Genomic DNA, 11934 nt, shown 5'->3' on the forward strand with positions numbered 1-11934 from the left:
GTTAACCAAGAATCACAGAGGGTTCAGTGGGCCAGGCTCAGGTCTGTCAGCTGATAGCAACACAGGACCATGGGTATATTTTTCTCCCCCATGTGTGAAATAGTCCATTGAGAAGCCGTAAGGGAAAGCTCCTTTTACCATGGAAGCAGATCAAATGGCTGCTAGGAACGTGATTGACAACACAGGAGTTGCCATGGCAACTGCAGGAGTTGAGCTGAGAAATCTGTAGGCAAGAAAGAGGAGATGAAGAATTTGTGCTAGAAAGAATGCTCTGTGACTTCTGAAGGTCTGCTGTTATCTGCAGTAAACCTGCTTTATATTTCAAATAGTTGTGAAGAAACAAAAGGACAGAGGAGGAGTTCAGTTCCTTCCAAAAATGGCTTGCAGGTAATGGCTGGTGGCAGCTGACCCATGAAGCATTATTTGCCTTTTTGTCAATTTGTTCCCAGTATTAATAATAATGGAGACTCCACCAACTGCCGGATGAATCCATTAAAAGCAACCTCAAAGACAATATTCAAATACAAGGAAGATAACAACAACTCTGGAAAATGACCACCACAGATTTTTATTTAATTAAAAATATTATACATGTTGTTGCATTTTCACAGAAAATAGTGAGTTAAAAAAACACCAACAGTGTTTGTTTTCGGAAACCTTCATCACCCTGTTCTGCCACCTGCTGCTGTTTTCTGCCCATGGCATTAACCATGAGCAAGGAATTGGGGCCCTTGTGAAACTAGAGCTTCCTTGAAGTTCATACCTCCAAGACTCCTGGAATGAGCCGTTTACTTGACGATGGTGTTCTATGGAGTTAAATCAGATATACCAGTTTTGACTCCCTTACAAATCTTTGAAAGGAGCTAACATAAAAGCCCAAAGCACATGTCAACACCAATTTAGCCCAACACATCTACAAGAATCAACTATGACCTCATCCAGTTTCCAAGCCAGTTACCAAGTGACCTTGTATTTTACCTGGCGTATTAGTGTCCTGAATCCCTCCATAAAACTTCCCCTGAGCCCCTGGTGGGAAGACACTGCCATATAGTGTTTATATTGAAACCATCAACAAATACACAAAAGCACATGTGGCCCCCATGCATAATACTATCAGATAAAAAAATATATATTGGTACAATACAACCTTTGGAATCACTGGCTAAAATATAGCCATGTGAGTATTTTTAAAGTTTTCACGTGATTTTACATTTATGAAAAATAACATAGCACAAAAATTTAACTTGAAAACGTCACTTCAGCTATAAACTTCTCACATGTAAATACAAAGTGTGTACAATATCATCCTCTCCCTGACTCTCTCTCCTTTGCTTTCTTTGGACCGCACCACTCCCTAACCTATATCCTAGAGCGCATGTCCTAATGCTGCATCCCCATATTGCTCCCAAGTGATACTTTTACGAAAATTGGATCTGATGTGACAGAAACATCCTGGCTCTGTTTTCTTGCACCTTTGCTTTGAATTTGTAGTACACTTCATTTGGGTTCTGCATCCAGCTTTATATTAAAGAGAGATGAAACCCCCCCCAAAATATACAAACAAGTACACATAGCTGGATAGCACAAAGTTAGAATTGCCTCAGCTCCTGGAAATTGGAAAATATTCTTTCTTCTTCATAATGATCTCTCAATTGATGGGAATAAAATAAGGCTGAAATTGCTTTTCACATTCTGGCTCAGTTGGGGGCATTTTCACATAGACCCCTGTGGTAAGAGGGCTTCTTTTCTTTAGCTGCCAAACACAAAAAGAAGCAGTAATTATTATTGAGAAATACAGAAGCTGTCTCTAGCTATAATAGGACTCAACAAATATTGGTCCCCACTCCGTTGGAAAAAAATGAATGCACATGTACAGAATTATAAGCCCCAGGAGATTTTCTTGATTTAGCTTTTATAATTCACTTTAGATAAATCACTCTGTGCTATTGATGGAAAATAGTAATCATTTTCACTGCTGCAAGAGACTTTGAGAAAGCTTTAGAAAGAACACCCAAAATATCGATGGTAAATGACTACATCTTATCTGTGAGGAGAAGAGCTTGATAAGATAATAAACTTCAGTTATTCTGTTCTAGAGCTGTATTTCTCATCTCCACTCCTCCTATACTCTTTATTACTTTTTGTCTGTCTGCCTTAGTTCCCAATTTTTATCACCTCAGTAAATTGAGATTCTAGTCTACTGTTCTTTGTGACAATTTTTAGCAAATGTAGGAAGAATCTACAGCAATAGAACAGTTGAGCAGAGGATCTTGGAATTGAGTTGGGGGAGAGGGGAGGTGGAGGAAGAGAAGGAGAGAGGCAAGGAAGGAGAGTTTGTGGTGAAAAAGACAACCATAGGCAGAGGCGGTTGAAAGGGACCATCAGAAAGAAAGCCTGACAGGATCCCTAACTCCATACCTACATCTCTTCCACAAGCAACTGCAAATAAATAAAAACTGGGCTGGAGGGGAAAGCAAGACTTCCCATTTGAGCAGACTGGATAACAGGAAGCCCCGGCCTGGTGTTGTGTGGACAACTATAGCTTTGATAATGGTGGCACAAGCAGGGTAGCACCAAGAGATGGCTTCCAGGGGAAGTAGAGGGATGTTAAGGGGGAGAATAAAATCCATCCAGGAGGTCTTCTATAGCAGCATTTTGCCCAACCTAATCTTATGTTTCAGAGTTATTAGGTACAATTGTCTTGAAGACAAAGAACAAAACAGCTGCCCTGTGTTATTCAAATGGTTACTCAAACTGAAACCCTGTTCAGAAGCACACAAACATTCAATGTCAAACACACTCATCTAAAATGTTAGTCATCCTGAAACCTCAAAGGCCAATGCCAAGGGTTCTAGTGCGTTCTTTACCACTGTCCTTCCTTTACCACTGTTCTTCATTTATTGCTTCATCTCAAGAAAACTGAACTCAACAGCGTCATTTGGTCAGTCGCTATCACTGAAGGCATCCCCACCCAAAGTGGTATGTTGTCAGCACTGCACTCACCATTTTGCTCAAAGAAACAGCTGTGATAAGAAAGCTATAAAAAAACAAGCCCGAACTGACTGCTGCAAGGATCCAGAGGAGGAAGTCAGAATCTGGGCAAGGTTCAGGATCTGTGACGGAAAACAAAGCAGAAGTTCCTTGAAACACTCTTTAAACTTTAGGGCCCTACTCCCCGTCCCCATTGGTGAGAAAAGGAAGAGGTTCTAGAAGAGCTTCCAACCTTGGTGTCCACCTTTAAATAGTATTGCTAGTTCACAGGTAAGTCTGTCTAATGGGAGTCACTTCCCCAGGAATGTCCTATCAATTGCCCCAAGGCCTTGATAAACTTCACGATGATTATCATTCCAGAATGAGGGCCCCAACCTCTAGTAGAAAAAACACTATCCCCAAACCATTTTATTTTTAGTCAGAATGCTGTTTGGGTTGACACCCATATTAACCAGACTATATGTGGTATGGCAAAGAATTCTTAAAAAGAATTTCCATAATCCTAAAAATGAACCACCTGAAGGAACAAAACTGTATTCATGCAAAGAGGACAGCAAAGCAAAATGGTCAGCTTAGTGATATGGTTTTGCTCACCGATGACATAAATCTGGGTTCCATTTCCCATGCCTACATAGTAGGGTGGTGGGTACATGAGCTCCACCTTGCAGATGTAGAGCCCCGTGTCCATGGCCCTCAACCCTTGGATGGTGAGGTTCACTTTGTTTCCACTGGAGGTGCCAGTGCAGGTAGAATCATCCAGGAAGGCCAACTCATCCTCCACTGTGTATGTCGCGGCACAGACTTCAGTCATCTGGCTGCCAGCCTGCCGCAGCACTGTCACCCGGACCTCGGCTGCGTTGCCTGAAGACCCATATTCACACACGAAGCTAGCAACACCCCGGCTGCTGGCCAGAACCACTGCAGGCTGAGCCACATGCATCCCTAATAAAGGAAAATTAGAGGGAACTCAGCAAATTCATGATCACCCACAACCAGGCTCAAGCAAAATCTCCAGCTAGCAGAAGTTCATCTTTGATGGGTACCCTCCAGCTTCACCTTTAGCGCTTCTCTCCCTTCAACAAGCACTCCTCATCCTTTCCCTCTCCCCGCATCTGTCCCCTCAATCTCTTGGCTATCTTCCAGCTAAACTCCAAAAGGCGTTTTCTTATTGGACAAGAGTTTCCTATAGCAGAAAGAACACTGATGTGACAAACTGAAGGCCTGACCCTCCCATGAAATATGTGATTTGGGGGCAAGTCATGCATCCCCTGTAACCTTCATTTTCCCTCACACACAGTAAGGAGGGTTTGATGATAACAGGGTGCCTTCCACCTCTGGTATTCTAGGGTTATCATAGAATTACAGGAACTATAAAGAGTAGTAGGGGAAAAAAATAAATAAATAAATAAATAAATAAATAAATAAATAAATAAATAAAATTTAAAAAGAGTAGTAAGGGAAATTTTAGAGGCTGAAGTATAGAATCTTGCCTTACCCCTCAATGCATACCTCACAAACCTCTGCCTACATTTTCCTTGGCCCTGTACCCCTATCAGCCACAGTGGCTGAACCCTGGATCATTGTGCCAGCTGCCACATTCCCAGGCATTATTATCAGGGGGAGGGATGCTGATAAATGAAGGAAGCCACAGAGCAGGGGGTACCAGGTCGTTTCCTCTGTAGGCTGAGGCAACCCTGCTGCTAACTTCTGTGGGCTTCCCCTGCCACCGCCACCACCTCTTCCGCCACTCTCCCTTCTTCACTCGAACACCTTCATACTCCTTTGTTCTTTCTCCTTCTGGCTTTTACAAGACAAAGGAGGCCAGCTCTCCATTCAAAAAGGCTCGTGTCATCTAAAAAATGATGGCCTCGTGTCAAGTTACCTTCCTGTAACTAACCTGGCCCCTCTCTAGTCAAGCACACAGTGACACTCAAAACTCGGATGAACCATGTCACTCATTCTGCTCAAACCCTTTGATGCTTTACATACCATTGATTGCAAAAACAAATAAAGTGTTTTTTTATGTCCTCCATGATCCAATCCCAACCTATCACTCCAGTCTGAGTTTCTAGAGTGTATAAATCACTCTATCACTAGTCCTTTCTCCCAAGTACCTGCACTGGACAACATCTGTCCTTGGAAGAGAGAATAGTACGGTAGCAGCCATTGCTAGTGTTAATCCAGCAGCCCTGGCTGGATAGGTAACAGTCTTTTCCCCAAATATCATCCCTGTCTATTAGAGGATCCTTTGAGCATCCTCTGAGCATTCTTCACACTGTTATAACTCCATTGCAGTATTTAATCAAGTAAAGTAATAAACTTTTTTGTGCACTAATTACACCTCTTGCAACATCTGCCTTTGGCTTATAAACTCCTGGGAGCCTCCATTAGAACCTGCCCATAAGAGCACTCAATAGTCTTTATTGTATTGATGCTAAGCCTGAAGACCCAAGTATCCTGTCCTCCCCTCAGGCAGTTTCCCAGTTATCACCACTAAATCTGGTCACACTCATTTTTCAATGGGAGAAACTAAGTTACAGGTTGAGATAAATTTTCTACAAAATAAAGATAATTACTTCTAAGAGTATTTAATCTTTACATGCTCAAAACATATAGAATAGGAAAGTGTATATGAATATTTCTTATCTGGTAATAATTTAATCATCAAATATCTTTTGAGCAGCTAAGATATTTCATATAAACTACATGGTTTCTTAACGGAGATGGTCTAGAGAGAGGTAAAGGTTGAAATTCAGTGAGAATGCTCATCATTTATGTCCTATAGCAAACCTGGCATCAACCTCTAAAGAGTTTTATTTCATCTGAAACCTGGGGAATCTGCATCTGAAGTCCACAGATAGGTTAGATGGCAATTAAGTGTCCTACGCCAAACAGACTGATGGCTTTCTTTTTCTTTCTTTCTCCCCTTATTTCTTTTGTTTGTTTGTTTGTTTTACAATTTCAAACTGCTTTTCTTTTTAAGTAATTAGCCAACTATTTTATAGAATTGACTGAGGACCTTAAAACTTTGAACCGGGTAAAGAAGGCTTAAATTTTAAACAAGCGATTCATTTATAAAAGTGAATTAGAAGATCTTAAAATCTTAAATTGGGTAGGAAAGAAACTTAAATGATTCACTTAAATCAATGTTTTGCAAAAAGGAAATTCCTGAGTTCACCCTGATTCCAAACTTAAACACGTGAAGGGCTACGGATACCCTTCCTCTCTTAAGTCACTTAACCTTACAGTATTTTCTTCCAATCTTACAGAAATGTCTGAAATTGCTCATCTCCCAAACCAACTCAGATATATTCATTAAGCTCCTCGTCAATGCCTGGTGCTCCACTATGAGATGTATCTCTGCTTATTTGCTGCTGCCAGCTGTTCCCCGCCTGCCCTAGAATACAGAGCTATCCGAGCTAGGAGACTGGAGTCTTACCTTTGGCTTCTGGCTTGGTTATAAATCACTGTCCTTGACTGCTGAAAGAAATGAAACACAGGTGGGAGAAACACCTCCTCCACCTTCATCCTCCAAAAGCCTCACTCACCTTTGGAGAAGACGGGGATAAAGAGAAGAGAAAACAGAGCAGTGCAGGGCCAGGTCCTAGAAGCCAGGTCCGGCTGAGCCCCATGCCTCCGGAATCCAAAGCCAGCCATGGCTTTATGGAGCAGTGTTCAGGTCTTCAGGAAGCAGAGTGAAACCTTTCAGGATCCTGAAGCTTTGAAATGTGTTTGAACCCACACAGAATCAAGGACTTTATATAGCTGGCTTTGATCCCAGGTATGTACTATACATGTGCACACACAGAAGGCACCTGAATAGAAAGCCTTTTTGTTTTGGTTTTACGAGAAAGGAAGCCGTGGGTTTAGCTGTTACGTCGAAAAGATAACCTCAAACACTCAAAGTAAAACTGAACAAAACAAGCCAATCCATGGATGGAAAATGCACTCAATTTGAAACTGAAGCTTCTTGTTCACTTTGAGGATAAGTGGAGACTTGGAGAATTTCCTGGAGTGCAGGAGTCTTCCTAGGTCCCAATTTGTCCAATTATCTAGGCATCTTTAACCAGCCAATTTACTTCATTCACATCTCCAAAGCTGCTAAGCTGCTGGTCTGAGCCCTTGACCCATGACAGCTTTAGTCCATAGACATCATTAATAAAAGCCCTGCATTCACCATCCCTGGCAGGTTTACAAATAAGAGTTTACTTCTCTAAGCTCCATTTAGCATTTTGTTGAGAGAAAATACCCAAATCACGGGAAATAAATGAATTTGCCTCTGGCTTGCAGATTAGGAAAGAATTCAGGTATTCTTAAAAGCCTTAACAAAGACAAAATAGATTGGAAAAGGTCCAAAAAAAGTCAGCCAAAATGATCCAAGAGATTCAAACCTTCCATATGAGGAGAAACATGTTTTTCTTTCTAAAGGGAACTTTTCAAGCATAAAATCCAAGAGCTCAGGTTAAATATGACTGAAGTTCTTAAATTTATGAAAACTGTGAACAGGACCAGTGTTCATACTGTAAGAGAATACTACATTGGGGACCACCTCGCTTAATACGGAGGAGTTTTCATGTACTTCAATAATGAAAGAGACATTTCTTGAGAACCTGTGATATGCCAGTGATATGGGATATGCACTTAGATTGAAAGATGACTGGACAAAATGCAGTTAATGCCTTAAGGGACTTCTAGGAGACTGACAGGCAAACAGACAGTTACAACATGGAATATGGTGATTGCCTATTCCCGCACTTTATGATTTCCCACTGTCCATATAGCTCAGCACAGTAGAGGACACTTTGTGGAATACGGGCCTAATGCCTCTCTTTTTAGCCTGGCTTCCAGCATTTCTTCACATGCCCCCTTCCTCTTTTTGTTCAACATACCTCTTACAGATCTCATCAACTTTACTCATGCTGTTCCAATGCCTATTTTCTCCCATTATCTTATCCAATCCTCCTTCTTCTCCTCCAGCAGTTAACTAATACGACAGCTCCTCAGGGAGCTTCTCCTGAGGCCCTTTTTTATACCCCTCCCCCCAACCTTATATAAGCCTTCAAACCCAGCTGAAATGTTAGCAGGCAAAAGCAACCCATGGGATCTTACTAAGGGCCAGATCCCAGAGAGGGCACTGAAGATACAAAACTGGAAAATGTATGTTCAGGCCTTTGAGAGTAGCCTACAGAAATAGCAGAGGAAGATAGGTAAACCCATGATCATGATAGAGTAGAGAAACGCTGGAATTGAAGCATGTCACATAGCCACAGAGGAGCAGAAGCCATTGGTTTAGCCTGTGGAAGTCAGAAAGTGTGTCTCAGAGAAAGTAAAACCTGAGCTTATTAATGAGGACAAGAGCAAGGGGTGGGTATTGAGACAAAAAGAATAACATGTGTCAAGATTGGAAAGGGCATAAAGCACTTGTTGCGGCCAGAGGTCAAATCTAGTATGGGAATCAATAGTAGTTGAAAGCTAATGTTCTTAGCATTGAAGGCCAATGCACCAAAAGGAGCAAATTAGCATGTCTGAGTTCAAATCCTAGGGAAAATCCCCCCCTTACACAGGAGAAGGAGTAGATAGAACCAGGAAAACCAGGCAATCAGGAGTTGGCCCATAAAAGGGCAGACAGTAAATATATTAGGCTTTGCAGGTCTTATGGTCCCCGTTGCCACTATTCAACTCTGCTGTTGTAGCGTGAAAACAACCACAGAAAATACATAATGAACGGATATGGCTTTGTTCCAATAAAACATTATTCACAATATCAATTATACCCCAATTAAAAAAACATTATTTACAAAAACAGGTGAAGCCTGGATTTGGCCTGCAGACCATGGTTTGCCAATTCCTGGTCAAAACTAAGGCAATGACAACAGTGATGACAAAGTCCCTGAGGGGACTAATCCAAAAGAAATGAATAGATGGAGAACACCAGATTTATGGCTTGGGAGGTACTGTGGTGCTGCCAGGAATCGTTCAAATGTTTGTCAATATTATCTCACTCAAGTCTCAAAACAACTCAACAAGGCCGGGATTATGGTTTTTCTCAATTTATGAAAGAAAAAAATCAAGGCACTGAGACTTGAGATCTATCCAATCCCCCATAGTCAGTGGTAGAGCCAGGATTTGAAGCCAGTGATGCTGTTAATTACTACACTAAAGCAAAAAATTTAAGATCAAGGAGAACTAGATTTGAAGCCTAGCATGAAGGCTTTGCTAGGTTGATCTAGGACTCAGAACCCAGTGTCCTACAGAAAATAGTGACAATATCTCAAGGCTATTGCAAGGATTAAATGAGATAATTCATATAGCATGCATAAAAGATATACTATGGTATCTGGACATTCAAGAAATAGGAGTCCTTTTTATTTCTAGAGTCATTGAGAAAACAGAAGTACAGTTTCCTAGAATAGGGAACATAATAAGAGCAGATCAGGAAGTGAAGATGATGAGTTCCATTTGGGCACATTGAGTTTATAGGGATGGTAAGATGAAAAGACTCAAAAATAATTGCCAATATAGTCTGGAACACAGGAGAAAGATCTAAGCGAAAGACATTAGTTTAGGCAACCATAAAGCCACTGATGAAAATTTCACAGGCCAGTCTTCACAGATGAACACTGTATAAAGATTTGTTAAATGAATGAAAACAGTTTAATATAAGAAAGCATGAGGGTTGAAATAGAAACTTTCAAAGAAGTGTCAGGTACCCTAATTACACTTCCATGAAACTATTTCTGCAATAGCAAGAAAAATTTTTCATTTTGAAAAACATTGGGTAAAAAGAATGTTGGTGACAAAGATATATTCACATGTATCATTCCATAGATTACTTGATAATTACAAAGGGGATAAGATAATAGACAAATCTAGCAGATACCTCCTTAACCAAGTGCTGAAGCTAAAGATCACCCATGATGAGACATTTTGACGTCATGTGACTCCAGATATAATATTCTGAGAATACAACACCTCTGTAGTATGATTGACAAAATTCATTAACTGAGTCTAATCATGGAAAAAACAATTAGGCAAATCTATATTGGGATCATTCTGCAAAATAACTGGCCTTTAGAATGGGCCTATAATTTTTCAAAAATGTTAATATCATGAAAGATTAAAAAAGAAAAAACCCTAAAAAATTGTTCTAGATCAAAGGAAATTAAGGAGACACGACAATAAAATGCAATGTATGATCCTCAGTTAAAAAAAATAAACAACTTAGAATTGTTAATTGAGACACTTGGGAAATTTGAATATAGACTATATTTGACAATTACATAACATTATGCTGTTAAATTTTCTGGGTGTGATCATGTAACTGGGGTTACATAGGGAGACATCTTGTTTTTACATGATATTTACTTAAGTATTTAGGGATAAAGTCACAAGATGTCAGCAAATAACTCTCAAATGGCTCAGCAAGATTATGTGTGTATGTTTGTGTTATTACAAAGAGAAAAAGAATTAACAGTGACAAAATGTTAACAATTGATGAATCTAAGTGAAGAGTATATCTGTGTGTTCATGGCACTATTCTTATAAATTATTTTAAGATTGAAATAAAGAGTTGAAAGTAAAAATTATAAGGCCACTATTGTTATGGTAGGCACTATACCACAGATAAGCAAAATGTAATTTAGAGAGAAGTGACTTGCTCAGGGCTATTCTCCATTCCCTCTTCCTTATATCCATTTTCCACCTGGGAGACAGACCCCCGTGGACCACTGGGTTCCTTGGCAGACTGGCTTCTGGGAGGGATCAGCAAATAGGAAGTACCCAAAGAAGATCCAAAGGCAAGGGGAAGGAGGTCAGGGTATTTCTTCCTTGCTCTCTCCCAGATTCAGGATCTTATCTCTGGCAGTAACAGTACAGCTCTTGTCAGGTACCCCCTACCCCTCCTATGAGCCAGTTTTCACTGTTTCTTCCTTTGGTCCTTTCAGCCCTGGGAGTGGACAAGCTTCCAGTGTTTCTAGCATCTGCATACATTAACGTTTTCTGTTCCTCACCCTCCTTATAACTGTTAAAATAGTCCTTTTGCTGAATCTCTTATTTGAACTACCTGTTTCCTGCAAAGTCCCTGATTGATCCAGTCCCCACAGCCGATAGTGGCAAAAACTGGATTTAAATCCTGCTCTCCTTCCCATTTTAGTACTTATTTTTTCCCTATTATCTCATGTACAGTAATAACATATTGTATTAATTACAGTCAACTGTGTGCAATTCTGTCTCCCTTATTTCAAATTCTATTTCCACAATACTCATACTTTCACCCTCACATACAGCATCTAATTAGGGTCTCCTTTGTACATAACAGGTGATGGAGAATTTCTCCATTTTAATTTAGGTCTCAATCCTTTTTCTTTTTCTTCCATCTCACTTCCAGCTCTGGGGAAAATGATAAGGATTCGATCAGGGGACTGAGACACTAATTGCCCAGCACAGTGGTGAAGAGCATGGCTGGAGTCAGACATGAGTTCAAATCCTGACTCTACTGCTTACTAGATATATGATCTTGGATATAGCTTTTGAACTTCTCTGATCCCGAGCTTGCTCCTCTGTAAAATACAGCTAATTATGGTTAGCTATCTTATAGAGTTACTGTGATGATTCAATGAGACTATGCCAATGAAATGTTGAAAACTGCCTAGAATGCAGTGTGTGCTTAGTAAATGTTAACTTATATATTAAATACAGAGAAAACTATGGATTTCAAACTTCAGCTGTTATATAAACCCTTTCATTATCATTTCTAATGAAGGGATGGTACATCAGACTGAAGTTAGGGATTGACAATTCTAATACACACTATCTGCTACTATCAGTATTCCGATCAGTATCTGAAACCAAATAACTTACCAATAAGCTATTTGATTCTGAAAACTCACAACTCTAGACATAGTCTGAGAATTATATATTGTGAGTTCTCAATTATTCAGTGGT

At 40.2% G+C, this 11934-nt stretch overlaps 1 protein-coding gene across 1 annotated transcript; it reads right to left on the reverse strand.

Moving 5' to 3' along the window:
* Window positions 1-547: 547 nt before the first annotated feature.
* CTLA4 (cytotoxic T-lymphocyte associated protein 4) lies at window positions 548-6813 on the reverse strand. Its single transcript, XM_072812757.1, has 4 exons — window positions 6540-6813; window positions 3586-3933; window positions 3004-3113; window positions 548-1753 (listed from the first exon to the last, which is right to left on the reverse strand). Exons 1-4 carry the CDS (start codon window positions 6646-6648, stop codon window positions 1649-1651), a joined length of 672 nt encoding a protein of 223 aa, XP_072668858.1. The 5' UTR covers window positions 6649-6813; the 3' UTR covers window positions 548-1648.
* Window positions 6814-11934: the final 5121 nt, after the last annotated feature.

The sequence above is a fragment of the Canis lupus genome, chromosome 36, assembly GCF_048164855.1.
Source record: "Canis lupus baileyi chromosome 36, mCanLup2.hap1, whole genome shotgun sequence".
NCBI lineage: Eukaryota > Metazoa > Chordata > Mammalia > Carnivora > Canidae > Canis > Canis lupus.

Coding starts and splice junctions, on each gene's coding strand:
- CTLA4 (XM_072812757.1), bottom strand. CDS start 6,648: ATGGCTGGCTTTGGATTCCGGAGGCATGGGGCTCAGCCGGACCTGGCT. Junction 3,934..6,539: donor TATCCCCGTCTTCTCCAAAG/GTGAGTGAGGCT, acceptor TTCCTTTATTAG/GGATGCATGTGGCTCAGCCT. Junction 1,754..3,003: donor CTGTTTCTTTGAGCAAAATG/GTGAGTGCAGTG, acceptor TGTGTTTGGCAG/CTAAAGAAAAGAAGCCCTCT.